We start from the raw sequence: 20,675 nt of genomic DNA, 5'->3' as shown, positions 1-20,675 counted from the left end.
TCTCTCTTTTTCTCAGCTTCTTTATTTTCCAGCATTTCATCTTCTATATTACTGATTCTCTCTTCTGCCTCATTTATTCTAGCAGTTAGCGCCCCCAATTTTGATTGCACCTCATTAATAGCCTTTTTGATTTCTACTTGGTTGGATTTTAGCTCTTTTACTTCTCCAGAAAGAGTTTCTCTAATAACTTCCATATTTTTTTCAAGCCCAGCTAGTATCTTTAAAGTGATGATTCTGCACTCTAGATCTGACATCGTACTAATGTCCGTATTGAGTAGGTCCCTGGCAGTCGGTACTGCCTCTTGTTCTTTTTGTTGAGGTGATTTTTTCCGTCTCGTCATTTTGTGCAGAGGAGAATAGATTAATGAGAGAACAAAATGCTAGCAGAGTAACCACGTCCCCAGAAAATATACTCTAAACAAATCAGAAAAGACCTGAAGCAGTGGGATAAGAAGGGGAAAGAGAGAAAAAAGAAAAAGAAAAAAAAAGAAAAAGATAAAGATAAAAACAAAAACAAACAAAACAAAACAACAACAACAAAAGAAAAACCAGAATGTGATCAAATATGATCTATATGGTATATAGATCAGTGCCACACACTAGATTTGGGGTGTGTTTTGGTCTTTTAGAAGAAAGTGTCTCCCAAAATTTTAAAGAAAGAAAAAGATATATGTACAAAAATAAGGGTTGATATGATGAAGGGATAGAAAATGACTGTAAAAATGGAAATTATAAAAAATTTTATAAAAGGAATTGATAAGAAGTTGTTTGAAAAAGAAAGAAGAAGATTTAAAAAAAGAAAAAAGAAAAAGAAAAAAAAAGGGAGAGGATGTGATCAGGCAGGGGAATAGAAAACACCATATACTAGAGATTTAGGGTATATTTTAATCTGTTAGAAGAAACTATCTCAAAATTTTAAAGAGAGAACAACTTATATATATAAGCCAAAAATATGGGTAACTACTATGAAGGGATAGAATATGACTCTAAAAATGAAAAATAAAAATGTTTTTTTTTTTAAAAAAAGGGATTGATAAGATGTTGTTTGAAAAAGGGAAAAAGAAAAATTCAAAAAGAAATAAAAAGACAAAAAGACAGTTAAAAAAAAATTAACTTTAAAAGACTAAGGAATCATGGTAAAAAAGCCGTGAATTCTATGTGCAGTATTCCCCTAGCGCTGGAGTTCTGCCGTTCTCATTGATCGGTAAACTTGGTCTTGGCTGGCTGTTCTCGCTGATCTTCTGGGGAGGGGCCTGTTGCCGTGGTTTCCAAATGTCTCTGCCGGAGGCGGACTTGCCCCGCCCTTGCCCCCTCCCGGCTAAGTCATCTGCTCAGGTTTGCTCTCCGGGGCTTTTGTTCCCTGCGAGCTTTCCGTACAGCTTTGGAGGCGGAGCGTGAAAATGGCGGCCTCCCAATCTCTGCCCCGGAGGAGCCGAGAACTCGGGCCTGCTCCTCAGTGAGCCCCCAGAGAAAAGCCGTCAGTCACTCCCGTCTCCCCGGTCTCCGGCTGCACTCCATGCTCAACCGGCCTGTGACCGCGCGTTTCTATCTCTGGCACCCGACCCCGGGTGGAGTCTCCAAACCCAGCAGATCCCTGCGGTGCCCTCCCGCGCGGCTCCTCCCGGGGGAGGAAGGTGAGTCTCCCCGGATCTGCCGCTTGTTGGGTCCCTGCTGGAGGAGCAGGGGCCCGACTGTGCCGCGGATCACGGTCTATGGCCACCCCGAGCTGAGAGCCCGCGCCTGGGCTCCGCCTCTGCAGCCGGCTTCCCTGCTCCGATACCTGGGAGCTCTGCCGCCCTCAGGCACCCCCGGTCCTTCTGTGACCCCGAGGGTCTTGAGACCACACTGTCCCGGAGGGTTGCACCCCCCGCTTAGCCACCAGAGTGACGTCCCTCGGCGGAGCAGACTTTTAAAAGTTCCGATTTTGTGCTCCGCGGCTCTATCACTTGCCAGAAGCGGCCGACGGAGGCCCCTCCCCCGCCGTCTATCCTCCCGAATATCGCCTCGGATTCACTTCTCCGCACGTCCTACCTTCCAGAAAGTGGTCGCTTTTCTGTTCAGAAAGTTGTTGCTCTTCTTTTCTTTGATCTCCTGTTGGCTTTGTAGGTGTTCAGAATGGTTTGATCCCTATCCAGCTGAATTCCTGAGAGGAGACGAAATCCAGGTCTCCTACTCCTCCGCCATCTTGCTCCGCCCCCCCAATTTTTGTCCATTCTGAGAAATAGGGACAAGATTTCAAGGTTGATTATGACCATGCCAACATATGTCTTCCTGGGATGCAGCATTCAAAGAACACCACATGGAGCCTAATAACCACCACATAACATCCCTTTTCTATTTGTTTCATAACTTGCTGCTAATGTCTGCCCCTTTTACTTATTCATAGGACCCATGAGAAATGTGTTCTAGTAATTTCATCAGCATCCTTGGAAATAAGGTTCTGCTATTCTTAGCTGTAAGCTGGACCAATCTCAAGATCCATTAAATTAAAGATAATTAATTCTGTGAAGTACCCAAAACCCAAAAGGATTGGAGAATCCAGTGTTGTGTCCCTGTTGTAAGCTGGCCTGGGAGACACTAAGGCGTTAAGGAACTGTCATGACACACTGTGGTCTGAGTAGGATCCTAGCATTTTATTCATCAGCAACACATGGAGATCTTTCAAGGCTTGTGGCAACCATCAGAGATTACAGCCCCAGTGCTTCTCATTAACTCTAGACAGTGAGCAATTGTCCTCAGAGGACACATGGTTCTCATATTATCCCTTTCTTCAGAAATAGAGAAGGTGTAATTTTAGAGAAGGAGTACTTTTTCTGCTTTGATTTTTGCCTAAACTCATGGCCCAATGCCACATATTTTAAATTTTCCCATGACTTCCTGGAAAACTAGAGGAGGAATGGAATATGACAGCTGTTATTTATGTTACAAGTGTTAAATAGCAAAATTCAACCAAGTAAATTTGAAGATATAATTGCCTTTATTAAACAATTCATGAATCAGGCAGCTCCCCATCTAGCAAATAGAGAGGCACTCCAAGGAGCTGTACAAAATGGAAGGTTTTCATAGAAGGAGGGGCAAGAAAGTTATTAACAACAACAACAACAAAGGATTGCTCTAGGAGGGGTTGTTTGCTAGGGGGGAAAGCAAGTGGTCTTATCATGCAGATGACCTCATATTTCTTTGGGAGATGGTGAAGGCCCATGTGGCAGTCTCATTGGGGCAGATTAAAAAATTTATGACTGACCAATTAAGACTACATTTCTGGGGGAAGTGGAAACTGCAATTAGATTATACATTAAGCATCAATTTGGGATCTCTAAGTGACACTATTTTGGACTTTTTTTTTTTTTGAACTCTATCATGCTACTTGTGGAATTCTTCAGCATCTCCTTCAGTCTGCACTGGATAAGTTTGGATTGACGGATTGAAGGTGGTGAGGATAGAAACAGAGGAGGATCATTTCTCTTGTTTGCTTCAAAATTTGCTAACTTCTATGAGCTCATGTTTCTTTTTTTTTTTTTTTTAAGATTTTATTTATTTATTTGACACAGAGAGGCAAAGTGAGAGAGGGAACACAAGCAGAGGGAGTGGGAGAGGGAGAAGCAGGCTTCCTGCAGAGCAGGGAACCCAGTGTGGGGCTCGATCCCAGGACCCTGGGATCATGACGTGAGCCGAAGGCAGATGCCTAACAACTGAGCCACCCAGGCACCCTGAGCTCATGTTTCTATCTCTGAACTATAGCTCATGCTCTACCAAGGGTGTAGAGTCCTCTCTGCTTGTCAAAGTTCTAGCCATGGCACCTGCTAATGCACACAGCCTGACATATTTAGATATCCCTCAGAATTTTATATCTCCTCAGTGGGTCAGCTGTGGAGTTGAGGGAAGAGCATTCCTCATGAGGAAACTGGGCTCAAATCCCATCTTACTAGACCTGCATCTTACTAATTAAAAGATACTCAATAAGTCACTTCACCTTTTGGAGATACGACTTTCTTATCTGTAAAGGAGGGCTATTTTCTTCTATGCCACAGGGCTACTTTGAAAATTAAAAGACTCAGGGATGCCTGGGGGTCTGAGTAGATTAAGCATCTGCCTTTGGCTCAGGTCATGATCCTGGGGTCCTGGGATCAAGCCCCACATCAGGCTCCCTGCTCAGCAGAGAGTCCACTTTTCCCTCTCTTTCTGCCCCTCCCCCCACCTGGCTCATGCTCACACACACTCTCTCTTTCCCTCAAATAAATAAATAAATAAAATCTTAAAAAAAGAAAATTAATACACAATAGTATGTGTATTACCATAAATATATACAACTGCATACATATGTATATTTGATATTTAATGAAGTTATTTACTTTTTCTAAACCTGCATTGCATGTTTTGAATTTCTTGTGTAGCACTTATAATTTTTTTCTTCTGTTGGCTATTGTCTCATTTTTTTCAGTTGAGTGCCTAACTCAAAATTACTGTGACAATACACTGCTATGTGCTTTAGCTGTTACATAAAGGAGACAGATATGTAGCTTGACATCAATTCTAGATTGTACAAGTATCTTACTTCTCCCACTAGAATCCTCATTCTGCATCATGGTTCCCTTTCTTGAAATTTAGTTGCTCTACAAGACTCCCAGGCTTGAATCTTACACTCTTAGATGATTTCATCTATTTCCATAACTTTACTTATCACTCCACTATGGTCCATGTGCTGTTAATTTTACTCCAAAATTTCATATCTTTCATTCTACTATTTAATTGAGTACTTCCATGAAAATGTCCCATAAGAACTCTTAAAAACATGAAATTAGTTTTTCTTTTTTTTTTATGAAATTAGTTTTTCTTAAATGACTTTCTTGTTCACAATTTTCATTAAATGCATCATTGACTTTTTAGTGAAACCTTAAACCCTTGAAGATATCTCCTTACTACTTTCATAATAATTACTGTATTCTATTGTTTCTATTTCCATTACCTTTGTGTTTACAGTTGACCCTCTAACAACTGGGGGTTAGGGACACCAACCCCCTACACAGTAAAAAATCTGCAAGTAGCTTTTTATTCCCCCAAAGCTTAGCTACTAATAGCCTACTGTCAATTGGAAGCCTTACCAATAACATAAGTAGTCTATTAACACATATTTTGTATGTTGTATTATATACTGTATTCTTACAATAAACTAAGCTAGAGAAAATAAAATGTTTATTAAGGGAATCATAAGGAAGAGAAAATACATTTATAGTACTGTTCTGTAAAAATTTTGTGTGTAAGTGGACCCGTGCAGTTCAAACGCATGTTTGTTCAAGGGTCAACTGTAGATCCTCTTTCTATATCTTCACTATTTCTTTAGATTGCTCTGAGCTGTATAATTAAACTGCTGGTCTCATTTCAGAGACTATGGACTCTGAAAAACAAACTGAGGGTTCTAGAGGGGAGGGGGGTGGGAGGATGGGTTAGCCTGGTGATGGGTATTAAAGAGGGCACATTCTGCATGGAGCACTGGGTGTTATACCCAAACAATGAATTATGGAACACTACATCAAAACTAATGATGTAATGTATGGTGATTAACATAACAAAAAACCCCCAAAAACTCCTGGTCTCACCAATCTTCTGTTCCCATACTGCTCTCTGTCTACCCAATTTTAGTTCAACACAAACTCTCATTATTGCTTCATGCAGAGCTTTTATTCTCTATAAATCAATCAATCAATCAATCTATCTATCTACATAATACCATAAATACCCCTAGACCCACCATGCAACCTGAAAGTTAGGCCTTTAGTAATAATTCATATCTAACTACATGGTATCCCCAGTTGCATTCTCCTGACTCTCCCCTCTTGAATTTCCTCTCATACTGAATCCTATGCTCATCTTTGCCTTGCTTTTGTTTATAATACATTGTTATTGCATATATATCTATTCCCAGAAAGTTTATTTTCTTGTTGGTTTAGCTATTTATAGCCTTATAAAAGGGTATCAATAATAATCTTTGGAGATTTACATTTTTAAATATTACTATTATGTTGCTCAGATTCAGTAAAATTGTAGCATGTATCACCAGGACAGAAAAAGGAATTTCTCTACTGGCTGGAGAGATAACCCAACTACCAAGGACATGTTGTTGCCTTCACACATGAGGGGCAAGAAGGACCATGTCTAGAACTATGTCTGGGGTGAATTTTGTGTTTCTATGCCCAATAATAGAGATGAACAGAGATTACAGCAAAATAATAATAATAATATAATAATAATAATAATAATGATAATAATAATAAAGGCAGTACTATTGTGGACTAAGACCCCTCAGGAATGAAAGTTTGGGTCATCTCAGCAGGTGAAGCCCCAGTGGCAGCTGTTTGACAACTCCCCTCAGAGATGTGAGCATCAGACATGTGGTCATCCCTCTTCTGAGCTCTCAGGTTCTGGTGACACAACCTTTCCCTTTTGTACCTAGGGGAAGTAAGTGTCTTCTTCCTGCAGTTAATAATCTCTGGACCTTCACATCCATCTCTTTCTCCTATAGTCTTTTTCAGGACAAATGTATGTATCTACTTCCCTCTATTTAAAAAAAGTATTTTTTTTCTTCCAAGTTTTTATCTAAGATCAACTTAGTTAAAATATAGTGTAGTGTTGGTTTCAGGAGTAGAATTTAGTGATTTATCACTTACATACAACACCCAGTGCTCATCACAAGTGCCCTCCTTAATGCCCATCACCCAGTTAGCCTATCCTCCCACACACCTCCCCTGCAGCAGCCCCTGATTTGTTCTCTATAGTTAAGAGTCTCTTATGGTTTGCCTCACCCTCTTTATTAAATCTTATTTTTTCCTTCCCTTCTCCATGTTCATCTGTTTTGTTTCTTGAATTCCACATATGAGTGAAATCATATGATATTTGCCTTTCTTTTACTGACTTATTTCACTTAACATAATACCCTCTATTACTTCCATCCATGTCATGGTAAATGGCAAGATTCCATTCTTCTTGATGGCTGAGTAATATTCCATTGCATGTATATACCACATCTTCTTTATCCATTCATCAGTTAATGGACACTTGCACTCTTTCCATAGTTTGGCTATTGGTGATAGTGCTGCTGTAAACATTGGGGTGCATGTACCCCTTCAAATCTGTACTTTTGTATCCTTTGGATAAATACCTAGTAGTGCAATTGCTGGATAGTAGGGTAGTTCTATTTTTAACTTTTTGAGGAATCTCCATACTGTTTTCCAGAGTGCACCAGTTTGCATTCCCACCAAAAGTGCAAGAGCGTTCCCTCCAGCATCTGTTGTTTCCTGTGTTTCTACTTCCCTATATTAAATCTTCTTGGTATAAAGATACCAGATGTGATTTGTGTTTCCTTAATGGGCCTGAACTGACCCAAACTGACATACCAGCTATATACTGCAGTCTTTTCCAGACTTAGTCAATCCCTGGATATTGGTATGTGGAGTAATTTAAATTATAGTGTTTAAATTATTGCAGGACAGAGTCAAAGGAAATGGGTGAGACAATGACTTAACATACAGATGCAGTGATTTTTATTTGCATTATAAACATACACGTAGATTCTTATGATTACTGCAGGATACAGTAGAGGACCTTAACTTCCCTTGTCCAAATTAAACAGAGGAATAATGTGAGACTGATATATAGAGTAGCTATGTGGTATGGAGTTCTCCTAAGAACCTACATTTTCTTTGTTTATATACTCCTTTTTGGCACTTAATATTTCACTATGGGAAATATTTGAAACATCTCATACCATTTGGCCTTCTTGAGCTTATCCATAACAACAAAATTAACATTGTTGCATTTGTTATTTAAACATACTATTTTCTAAAAGATTTTATTTATTTATTTGACAGAGAGAGACACAGCAAGAGAGGGAACACAAGCAGGGGGAGTGGGAGAGGGAGAAGCAGGCTTCCCATGGAACAGGGAGCCTGATGTGGGGCTTGATCCCAGGACCCTGGGATCATGACCTGAGCCGAAGGCAGACGCTTACTATTGTAGGATTCATATATTCATTTCATATATTCATATATTCATACAAATTTATTAAGTAATTACTATATGTCAGCACTGTCTAAGTACTGAGTATACAACAGTGAACAAAACAGATCCCAAATCTTCATACTCTCCTGGGGGAGAGACAGGCAATACATTTATAGAACATTTTAATTGACCAACCTTGAAAATTCCCTACATGAAATACCTCCATTTCCTCCATTTTGGTCAGTCATTCATACAGATTCATATGCATCTGTAATCAAATCCTTTTCAGTTGAAAAGAAGATAATTGGGATAGTTCTCACCCTTGGTGTTTTAGAGACCCAGAAAGCATTAAATGGTGAATAACATCATCTTCCAACATCCAAATTCTTCCAACGTGGACAACTAGCTGACAATGTGAATTATCTACAGAAAATAATCATTTTATATTTTTACTGGCAGTTAAAAATAGTAGATAATAAAAGAGCTTGCACACTGTTCTAAGATACACTCAATTCACTTCTTGCTAATGTTACCCTGTTTGGAAATCTGATATTTAGTTACATCACTTATATATTATTAATATTTTGAGAAAGTTTTATAATTTCCTCATGACCGAATCAAATCATAGGTTGTGGGGTTCCTTGGTGGGTATTTAGTGACCTGCTGGATTAATATCTCTGTTTAGGAAATATCACCTACATGTCAGGGTTGATCATCCAGAATCCAAGTCTCATCTTCCCTGGGCCATACTGGAGAAACAAGGTCACATCATTTTCAACACTGCTCTTTTTTTCTGCATTTATTTGGCACCCCAATTTTTGTCACTGTAATTTTATTTCATGATGTAATTAATTAAGTCAGAATATTTTTTACTTTAAAATGCAATAACTCAATTAATGAGTATCATTTTGTTAAGGTTATAGGCAAAATCTTATGCTCTTTAGAAACAGCCTAAGCAATGATACAGTGAGAACAAAAATCTCTGCCCAGGTCATTTCCTTTAAAGATTTTATTGGGTGGGTATATAAAGTCTAGTCTGATTATGTCTATCATTATGAAATTACAGTTCAGAGAGTGATATTTCATTTGTTCATGCCATTTTCCACCATGAATCATTGGGAATACTTTATATCACCAAGACTGTGAGAGGTACAGTGATGTTTTAAGACAGTTCTTGCCCTCAGAGGCTTGTAAGCATAGTAGGGGTAATTAGCATAATAGTAAAAAATCAGACATTTGAATAGTGATTTATAGCCTTTAAATCATGGATTATTGTGATCCTCACACCCTGTGACAATAGTGGGGCAGATATTCATATTCCTAATATGTTGATGTAGAAGCAGAACTTTGGACTGTCTCAATTTTATTCTGATTATCAGTAGCTTATCTAGGATATGAACCCAATATTCCTGTGCTGCCAAAAGGACAATAGTCTGTACAAAGTGATAAATTAAATGAGATATATCATAAACTCTTTCTAGATTTCAGAGAAGAGGACTTTGTAGCTGAAAAGATCAAAGGCAGCTTTGTGGAGAGGATGAACATTAGGGCTGGATTTCCAAGTGCATCCCAGTTGGTGACTATATTCTTCAGTATCACATTGGTTATGAGGAGATTCTCTTGCTGAATAGTATGCCCAGGCCAGCCTTCATGTCTCGGTTTCTCAGACTATAAATGAAAGGATTTAACATTGGGGTCACTGCCATGTACATCACAGTTATCACTGCATCCTTTAGGCTGTAACTAGTTAGAGGGCGGAAATACATGCCCATGACTGTTCCATAATACAGAGAAACAACTGTGAGGTGGGAACCACAGGTAGAGACGGCCTTGAGCACACCCTTGGTGGATGGAACCCGTAATATTGTGGAAAAGACATGGACATAAGAGATGATGATGCATAGTAGTGGCATGGAGAAGACCCCAACCCCTAGGTACATCATACTCACATTAAAGTGGATGTCAGAACAGGACAGCTTAAGCAGAGGGGTAATGTCACAGTAGAAGTTGGCTACTTCCTTGTTGTCACAGAAGGACAGACTGGCTGTGAGCAGAGTGTGGGGGAGGGCATTAGCATTTCCAACCACCCAAGACCCAACAACTAGGAGGGCACAAGTCCGTGGCCTCATAATTGTTGTGTAATGAAGTGGGCGGCTGATGGCCACAGCACGATCATATGCCATCACAGCCAGAATATAGCTATCTGTGTTACCCAAGGCAATCATGAAATACATCTGTGTTAGGCATCCTCCAAAGGAGATAACTTTGCTGTGCAAGAGATGGTTGGCCAGCATTTTAGGGATGGTTACAGAGGAGAAGAGGATGTCAACAAAGGAGAGATTGGCAAGGAAATAATACATGGGGTTTTGAAGGCGAATGTCAGAGCGAATGGCCAAGATGATGAGCAGGTTTCCAATCAATGTGATGGGGTAAATGAATAGGAAGAGAATGAAGAAGAAGTCTTCCTGGTCCTGCTGACCAGTAACTCCCAGGAGGATGAACTCCAGGGTAGAGGACTGGTTGTCTTCCCTCATGGGTCCTTTGTTGAGAAAGGGGGAGAGGAATCCAGAAATATTAGTGGAGTTACTGTAATGATCTTCCTTATCCATCAGCTTTGGTTCAAGTGACCAGCAATCTCTATGAAGCATTTACTGAATCCAGAGATAGCCAACATTTTGGGCAATTATCCTTGCTGATCAGTGGGACTGATCAACAATTAGCCCTTGACACTCATGTCTAAGAAGTGAGCAATCTGTGAATCAAAGATGTCCATCCTCCTCCATCCCAGAACCATCCCTCAAACACCTAGGATTTAATCAATTAAGAAGTTCTTTTTATATTGCATGTGCTAGATACTTTGCTAGGCTTATGGAAAAAATATGTGCAAAATACAGTGTTTAATCCACTTATTCAACATGTAAGACATAGTCTTTGCTCTCAGGGACTTCACGGTGTAATGGAAAAGCCACAAGTCACATGCTAATTTTATTACACTTGACAAAGAAAGGGGAGCCTTTTGGAATCTTTGACAAAATAGGCCAGTGCAAAGGATGTGTTTTTACAAGGACAAGCCATAAATTTGGGAATTGTTCCAATGACCAAACTAATAGTGATCCCAGAGCCCAGGAAGTAGCAGGTGTCTACACTGACACTGGATGATTGTAAGTCACCAGGATCACTGGGTTTATGTCCTAGCAAAAACAAGCCTAGTGAATTTCCTCCCCAAATATCCCCTTTTCTTTTTTTTCTTTCTTTTTTTTAAGATCTTATTTATTTGACACAGAGAGACATAGCGAGAGAGGGAACACAAGCAGGGGGAGTGGGAGAGGGAGAAGCAGGCTTCCCGGGGAGCAGGGAGCCTGATTTGGGGCTCGATCCCAGGACGCTGGGATCATGACCTGAGCTGAAGGCAGACACTTAACGACTGAGCCACCCAGGCGCCCCAATATCCCCTTTTCTAAGAAGAATTTGACCACCTCCTTTGATAGGGCATATCTCTTTGGAGAACTCTCTAATATTGATAATCACACAGCTTTTCTCTTCCCTTTCTTTCTTATTTCTTTTGTTGAGTGATCCAACTCCTTAGTCATTTCAACTAGTGCTTAGTAAACTCTCAGGTCTATATCTCTAGGCTTGACCTCTCTTTCCCATATTTCTACATGCAGCTATTTTGCTAACATGTCTGTCCAAACACTATACCCTGCACTCCAACCTAAGTAGTTTGCAAGCTTATTTGCAAAGGAAAACCATACTTTGTTTATTTTAATAACCCCAGAGAGACTGTTGTGGAAAATTGTGTGCACTCGATATCTCTTGGGTTAAATCGAGGTTTATATTTTGGGCTCCCCACATGTGGGAGGTTCAGAAGCACACTCATCCAGTGTATCCCTCACTTCTACATCTGATCTTGTTGATTGTTCATTTAAAATAATTCTTACATAACTCAACTTTTCTACTTATGGTTTTGGAACTCCAGCTTAGATCATCATCATTTTCTGCCTGAAATATTGTAATGCTCCCATAACTGCTTGCATACAGATTCTCTCCTCTTTGATTCACTTGCTTTCTGAGGCATACTAATGATGGCAGAGACTGCTAGCTGTCATCCAAATCCCTGTTGTTCTCTTCTTCCTGGACACACAATTAAATTACATTTCTCAGGCTCCCTTGCACTGAGGTGTGTTCATGTGACTGAGTTTTGGTCGATCCATTGTAATCCAAGTGTTCCAGTTCTGGGCTTCCTCCAACTAGATGGAAATGGCCAGGAGGCTGAATGGGTTGGTGAAGTCACATGGGAGAACGAACCTGTGTTCCTAGTTCTCCATATCCAGTGGAGCCATGGATCACCAAGGGTACCCACAGGGACTGTTATGTAGGAGAGAAATAGACTTTATTCTGTTTAAACCATTATATGTTTTGTGATCTATTTGTTATTGTAGTTCAGGATATCCTAAGAATTCACTAATTTTTCTAAGGGGCACTCTACTCAAAAATTAATTCGATCTATATTTAATTCAACCACTAATTCTTAATGTCTCCTGTAGTGCCTGTGTGAATTATATGCTGGGCACAGGGATGCAGTTCTCATTATATTTTCTCCAAATATCATGTACTTTAAAAAAAATCTCTATACTTAAGGAATTTGGTTTTCTCTTTTGAAATGCCTTTCCCTATCTTCACACATAATATATAAGGGTTCAGAGGGTTCACTAAAGCTAAAGGGCTAAGAGACTATGAATAGTTCATATGGTCTGTAATGTTTCAGAGGTGGGGCTTTTGGCAACATGGAGGATTAAGCTGATGTTGACAATTCCCCCCAATTAAAACACATAGGGATTCTAGATAACAATGAAAACTTAAAAAAAAAAAAAATGCATGTAGTTAAACCTAAAGGAGAGAAATGGGAATACCTAGGTATGAGAAACAAGAAGAAAACTCAGAACAAGTGTTGTCAGCCATAGTTGATGATGATCTTGAGAACTTGGGTTCTAGAGCCAAGGTTTGAGTCCTAATGTTGCTACTACGTCTCTGTGTGACTTTAGGCAATTCAATTCACCACTTTTTGTCTGATAAAATGACAAAAATAATTCTACTTACCTTTTGGAGGTTTTGTGAGGGTCAAAGGAAGTAATGCAGGTAGTACAGTTGCTGGCTATCTATCCTTGATTTGTCACTGTATAAAGACTCATTTCTCCAACATTCACAGCTCCTACTGAGGAGTCAGCTCAGATGCTATCAAAAAGGGTTTTGGTCCTGTGGCCTTCCCTCCTCTTCCACGAATGGGACGTTCACAGCCAGCTGCTGTAGCACTTGTTAACATTCCTCCCAGGGGGGCAGGCATACTGCAGAAAGGGCCATGAGTAGGCCTGGAGAGCAGGTCTCTGATCCTCTGGACCTGAGGTGAAGGAGCTGGGATGGGGATGGTTTGGAAAGAAGAGCCCTGAGTTTCCTAATCATGGAGCAGAAGGGGTGACTGTTCTAGATGGGGCCTGAAGATGAGGACTCTAGCTTCCTCCTCAGGAAGCAAGGTGGTCATAGAATAGAGAAAATTAGGAGTTATTTACCAGGTTATAACATCTCTGGAAACATGACTCCCTCAGGTCTTCACTCTGGCCATAGTCAGAGTAATTGTTGAGACTCATTACACACTCCTACAGCTGTGCCCTGAGGAGACAATGATTCTCAAGAGTAATCTTTCCCAGAGTTCTTTTCTGGAAGGAAGAATGGGCAAGAGGGTTTCCCAGAGAATGTGTCTCCAGGGTCCAAACTCTGAGCTGACCTCTTCCAGCCACTTTGTTGGAATATGGGCCCCCGTCCTCTGCTTCAGCACAGATTGGAATGTCTTCTTGGGTGCTGCAAAGACTGTGGTACAATTGAGCAAAAGAAATAATCAACAAAATGAAACAATGATGTATATATATTGCAAACCAGATATTCGGTAAGGGGTTAATATCCAAAATACTTGCAAACCATATATTTGGTTTCCTTAAATGTTTGTTAAAATTCACCAGTGAAGCTCTCAGATCCAGGGATTTTCTTTGTTGGGCAATTTTTGATTACCAATGTAATCTCCTTACTAGTTATGGGTCTATTCAGATTGTTTCTTCATGATTTAGTCTTGGTAGGTGGTGTGTTTCTAGGAATTGTGCATATAATTATTTGTAATGCTCTTTTATTATCCTTTTTTATTTCTCTATGGAAATAATGTCCCTACTTTCATTTCTGATTTTAGTACATTGAGTCTTCTTTCTTTTTTCCTTAGTCTATCCAGCTAATTTTTTTTTTTTGTCAATTTGGCTGATCTTTTGGAGAACCAACTTTAAGTTTTATTGACCTTTTCTATCGTTTTTCTATTCTCCATTTATCTTTCTCTGCTCTAATCTTTATATTTCCCTTCTTCTGCTAGCTTTGGGTTTTAGTGTGTTCTTTTTCTAGTTCCTTAGGTTGTAAATTTAGGTTATTGATGTGAGCTCATTCCTATTTTTTAATGTAAGCAACTTTAGTTATTAATTTCCCCTTTAGCACTGATTTTGTTGCATCCCATAAGTTTTGATATGTTGTGTTTTTACTTTCATTTGTCTCTGAGTATTTTGCAACTTTCCTTGTGATTTGTTCTTTGATCCATTGGTTATTTAAAAGTGTGCTTTTAAATTTCCACAATTTTGTGAAATTTCCAGTTTTCTTTATGTGATTGATTACTATTTTTATCTCATTGTGATCAAGAAAGATAGTTTCTATATTTATTTATTTATTTATTTATTTATTTATTTATTTAATTATGTTATGTTAGCATACAACACATCATTAGTTTTTTTAATTATTATGTTATGTTAATCACCATACATTACATCATTAGTTTCTGATGTATGTTCCATGATTCATTGTTTGCATATAACACCTAATGCTCCATGCAGAACGTGCCCTCTTTAATACCCACCACCAGGCTAACCCATCCCCCCATGCCCCTCCCCTCTAGAACCCTCAGTCTGTTTCTCAGAGTCCATAGTCTCTCATGGTTTGTCTCCGCCTCTGATTTTCCCCCCTTCATTTTTCCCTTCCTGCTATCTTCTTTTTTTTTTTTATTAACATATAATGTATTATTTGTTTCAGAAGTACAGGTCTGTGATTCAACAGTCTTGCACAATTCACAGCGCTCACCATAGCACATACCCTCCCCAATGTCTATCACCCAGCCCTCCCATCCCTCCCACCCCCCACCACTCCAGCAACCCTCAGTTTGTTTCCTGCAATTAAGAGTTCCTCATATCAGTGAGGTCATATGATACATGTCTTTCTCTGATTGACTTATTTCGCTCAGCATAACACCCTCCAGTTCCATCCATGTCGTTGCAAATGGCAAGATCTCATTCCTTTGATGGCTGCATAATATTCCATTGTATATATATACCACCTCTTCTTTATCCATTCGTCTGTCAATGGACATCTTGGCTCTTTCCACAGTTTGGCTATTGTGGACATTGCTGCTATAAACATTGGGGTGTACGTACCCCTTCGGGTCCCTACATTTGTATCTTTGGGGTAAATACCCAGTAGTGCAATTGCTGGGTCGTATGGTAGCTCTATTTTCAACTTTTTGAGGAACCTCCATACTGTTTTCTAGAGTGGCTGCACCAGCTTTATATGCCATTTTCTTGACATTATCCACACTTTCCTTAAATTCTTTGATCATTTTTGAGATCATTGTTTTAAAGTCTTTTTCTAGGGAGGGGGGAAAGATGGTGGAGGAGTAGGGGACCCTATTTCAACTGGCCCCCAGAATTGAGCTGGATATCTACCAGACCACTCTGAGCACCCACGAAACAAGCCTGAGATGTAAGAAGATCTGGATCTCTACAAACAGAATATCGCAGGCAGTTGGTTTTGAGGTACGAAGCGGAGAGCCATGATTCTGTGGGCAGATATTGGAGGATAAATGGAGGCGGGAGGGTGCCTGGATGTGGGGATCCTACACCAACGGTGAGTGACAGCCTCACGTCCTGTGGACGGGGCACAGACTCGCAGACCGGTAGCGTCAGGAAAGAACTTTAGGGCAGCCCCTGGGGTGGAAAACCGGACCGGAGGGGTCGCGCGCACGTGAACTGCAGGCCGCCCGGACAGAAACCGGAGCGATGGTCGTGCGCACGTGAACTGCAGCCTCCAAGATGGAAACCCGGTGTGCCAGGGTCACGCTGGTGAACTGCAACCCCCGGGAGTGGAAACCCCAAGTGGCGGAGTCACGCGTGTGTGAATTGGGAGTGGCTGGCGGTTTTAGAAGCACAAAGGGCAGAGACGTGCCCTGACCTGGAGGCAGGACTGGGAGCGCTGTGGAGGGGCGCACAACCCAGGATGCTGCAGTTTATAGCAGCACGGACAGAAACAGAGACAGTGTGGCCTGGAGAGCTCACTGAAGAACAGACTGAGGTCTCTCTGCTCTGAGGCAGAGGGTTGGAAACGGTCTCTTCTGCTCTGACTCGCGGAAGAGATGTGGAAAGGCGCCAGGGAAAGGCGCCAGAGAACAAAAGCCCCAAAGACTGATTCCCACTGAGCCCATTCCCCGCCACAGGGGCGCAGGGCAACTCCGCCCAAACAGGGTTTCCTGAGTAACAGTGCGGCAGGCCCCTCCCGCAGAAGACAGGCTGGGAAAACAAGAGGCCAGCAACCCTAAGGTCCCAAGAAAACAGGTGCATCTTGCTTGGGTTCTGGTCAATAATTTCGACTCTATACATTCCCTCAAACACCCATCAACAGAATGACTAGGAGGAGGAGCCCCCCAAACAGAAAAGACTCAGAGATTATGACTTATGATGCAGATTTACAAATGGATGCAGATATAACCAAGATGTCAGAGATGGAATTCAGGCTAGCAATTGTGAAGACAATGGCTAGAATGGAGAAATCAATTAATGTCAACATAGCGTCTCTAAGGGCAGAAATAAAAGGTGAATTGACAGAACTTAAAAATGCTATCAATGAGATCCAATCCAATCTAGATAATCTAACAGCTAGGGTAACTGAGACAGAAGAGAGAATAAGCGATCTGGAAGACAGTATAATAGATAAAAAGGGAAAAGGGGAGGCCAGGGAAAAACAACTCAGAATCCATGAAAATAGAATCAGAGAAATAAGTAACACCATGAGGTGTTCCAATGTCAGAATAATTGGAATCCCGGAGGGAGTGGAGAGAGAGAAAGGGCTAGAAGATGTATTTGAGCAAATTGTAGCTGAGAACTTCCCTAATCTGGGGAATGAAACAAACATTCGAGTCCTAGAGTCAGAGAGGACCCCTCCTAAGATCAAGGAAAACAGGCCAACACCCCGGCATGTAATAGTAAAACTTGCAAATCTTAGAACCAAGGAAACCTTCTTAAGGGCAGTTAGGGGGAAGAGATTCTTTATGTACAGAGGGAGGAACATCAGAATAACGTCAGACCTATCCACAGAGACCTGGCAAGCCAGAAAGGCCTGGCAAGACATATTCAGGGTACTAAATGAGAAGAACATGCAGCCAAGAATACTTTATCCGGCAAGGCTTTAATTTAGAATGGATGGAGAGATGCAGAGCTTCCACAACCAGCAGAAGTTGAAAGAATATGTGACTACTAAGCCAGCTCTGCAAGAAATATTAAGAGGGGTTCTATAAAAGGAGAAAGACCACAAGAGTGATATACAACAGAAATTTACAGGGACAATCTATAAAAACAACATCTTCACAGGCAACATGATGACAATTAATTCATATCTTTCAATAATCACTCTCAATGTGAATGGCCTAAACGCTCCCATAAAATGGCACAGGGTTGCAGATTGGATAAAAAGACAGGACCCATCCATATGCTGTCTACAAGAGACTCATTTTGAACCTAAAGATACATCCAGACTGAAAGTGAAGGGATAGAGATCCATCTTCCATGCCAGCAGACCTCAAAAGAAAGCTGGGGTAGCAATTCTTATATCAGACAAATTAGATTTTAAACTAAAGTCAGTAATAAGAGACACAGAAGGACACTATATCATTCTTAAAATGTCTATTCAACAAGAAGATCTAACAATTGTAAATATCTATACCCCCAACATGGGAGCAGCCATATATATAAGCCAGCTGTTAACCAAAATAAAGAGTCATATTGATAACAATACGTTAATTGTAGGAGACCTCAATACCCCACTCTCAGCAATGGACAGATCATCTAAGCAGAAAATCAACAAGGAAACAAGAACTTTGAATGATACATTGGACCAGATGGACCTCATAGATATTTACAGAACATTCCACCCTAAAACAACAGAATACTCATTCTTCTCGAGCGCACATGGAACTTTCTCCAGAATAGACCATATACTGAATCACAAATCAGGTCTCAACCAATACCAAAAGATTGAGATTATTCCCTGCATATTCTCAGACCACAATGCTCTAAAACTGGAACTCAATCACACACACACACACAAAATTTGGCAGAAATTCAAACACTTGGAAGCTAAAGACCACTCTGCTCAAGAATGTTTGGGTCAACCAAGAAATCAAAGAAGAACTTAAACAATTCATGGAAATCAATGAGAACAAAAACACATTGGTCCAAAACCTATGGGATACCGCAAAGGCGGTCCTAAGGGGGAAATACATAGCCATCCAAGCCTCACTTAAAAAAATAGAAAAATCCCGAATTCACCAACTAACTCTACACCTTAAAGAACTAGAGAAAAAGCAACAAACGATGCCTAAGCCACACATTAGAAGAGAAATAATTAAAATTAGAGCAGAAATCAATGAATTAGAAACCAGAAACACAGTAGATCAGATCAACGAAACTAGAAGTTGGTTCTTTGAAAGAATTAATAAGACTGATAAACCACTGGCCAGACTTATCCAAAAGAAGAAAGGACCCAAATTAATAAAATTATGAAGGAAAGGGGAGAGATCACGACTAACACCAAGGAAATAGAAACAATTATTAGAAATTATTATCAACAACTATATGCCAATAAACTGAGCAATCTGGATGAAATGGAGGCCTTCCTGGAAAACCTATAAGCTGCCAAGACTGAAACAGGAAGAAATTGACAACCTGAATAGGCCAATAACCAGTAACGAGATTGAAGCAGTGATCAAAAACCTCCCAAAAAACAAGAGTCCAGGGCCTGATAGATTCCCTGGGGAATTCTACCAAACATTCAAAGAAGAAATAATACCTATTCTACTGAAGCTGTTTCAAAAAATAGAAACAGAAGGAAAACTTCCAAACTCATTCTATGAGGCCAGCATTACTTTAATCCCCAAACCAGGCAAAGACCCCATCAAAAAGGAGAATTTCAGACCGATATCCCTGATGAATAGGGATTCCAAATTCCTCAACAAAATCCTAGCTAATAGGATCCAACAGTACATTAAAAGGATCATCCACCACGACCAAGTGGGATTTATCCCCAGGATGCAAGGGTGGTTCAACATTCGCAAATCAATCAATGTGATAGAACGCATTAATAAGAGGAGGGAGAAGAACCATATGGTCCTCTCAATTGATGCAGAAAAAGCATTTGACAAAATACAACATCTTTCCTGATTAAAACTCTCCAGAGTATAGGGATAGAGGGAACATTCCTCAAGCTCATAAAATCCATCTATGAAAAACCCACAGTGAATATCATCCTCAATGGGGAAAAGCTGAGAGGCTTTCCCTTAAGATCAGGAACACGTCAAGGGTGCCTACTCTCACCACTGTTGTTCAACATAGTACTAGAAGTCCTAGCAACAGCAATCAGACAACAAAAAGAAATAAAATGTATTCAAATTGGCAAAGAAGAAGTCAAACTCTCTCTTTTCACAGACGACATGATACTTTATGTGGAAAACCCAAAAGAGTCCACCCCCAAATTACTAGAACTCATCCAGCAATTCAGTAATGTGGCAGGATACAAAATCAATGCACAGAAATCAGTTGCTTTCTTATACACTAACAATGCAACTGTAGAAAGAGAAATTAAAGAAACGATTCCATTTACAATAGCACCAAAAACCATAAGATACCTCGTAATAAACCTAACCAAAGAGGTAAAGGATCTATACTCTAGGAACTACAAAACACTCATGAAAGAAATTGAAGAAGACACAAAAAGATGGAAAAATATTCCATGCTCATGGATCGGAAGAATAAACATTGTTAAAATGTCTATGCTACCCAGAGCAAGCTATACCTTCAATGCCATCCTGATCAAAATTCCAATGACATTTTTCAAAGTGCTGGAACAAACAATCCTAAAATTTGTATGGAATCAGAAAAGACCCCGAATCGCCAAGGAGATGTTGAGAAAGAAAAACAAAGCTGGGGGCATCACGTTGCCCGATTTCAAGCTATATTACAAAGCAGTGATCACCAAGACAGCATGGTACTGGCACAAAAACAGACATACAGACCAATGGAACAGAATAGAGAACCCAGATATGGACCCTCAACTCTATGGTCAAATAATCTTTGACAAAGCAGGAAAAAACATGCAATGGAAAAAAGACAGTCTCTTCAATAAATGGTGCTGGGAGAATTGGACAGCCACATGCAGAAGAATGAAACTCGACCATTCTCTAACACCATTCACAAAGATAAACTCAAAGTGGATGAAAGACCTCCATGTGAGACAGGAATCCATCAAAATCCTAGAGGAGAACATAGGCAGTAACCTCTTTG

At 40.2% G+C, this 20,675-nt stretch overlaps 2 protein-coding genes across 4 annotated transcripts in view; one reads left to right on the top strand and one right to left on the bottom strand.

Moving 5' to 3' along the window:
• The window catches only part of LOC123853571 (olfactory receptor 3A10), a 268,345-nt gene that overhangs the window by 60,992 nt on the left and 186,678 nt on the right, over positions 1 to 20,675 (top strand). The window lies entirely within an intron of this gene.
• On the bottom strand, positions 9,600 to 10,529 carry LOC123841098 (olfactory receptor 1A1). The gene has a single exon (XM_045870779.2). The coding sequence runs from the start codon at positions 10,527 to 10,529 to the stop codon at positions 9,600 to 9,602; it is 930 nt and encodes a 309-aa protein (XP_045726735.1).

This window comes from Mirounga angustirostris, unplaced genomic scaffold, assembly GCF_029215605.1.
Source record: "Mirounga angustirostris isolate CCGP_5_RB_7025 unplaced genomic scaffold, mMirAng1.0.hap1 SCAF_17, whole genome shotgun sequence".
In the NCBI taxonomy this organism is placed as follows: Eukaryota; Metazoa; Chordata; class Mammalia; order Carnivora; family Phocidae; genus Mirounga; species Mirounga angustirostris.
The sequence above is the reverse complement of the archived record's forward strand: the minus strand, read 5'-3'. Positions and strand labels throughout refer to the sequence as shown.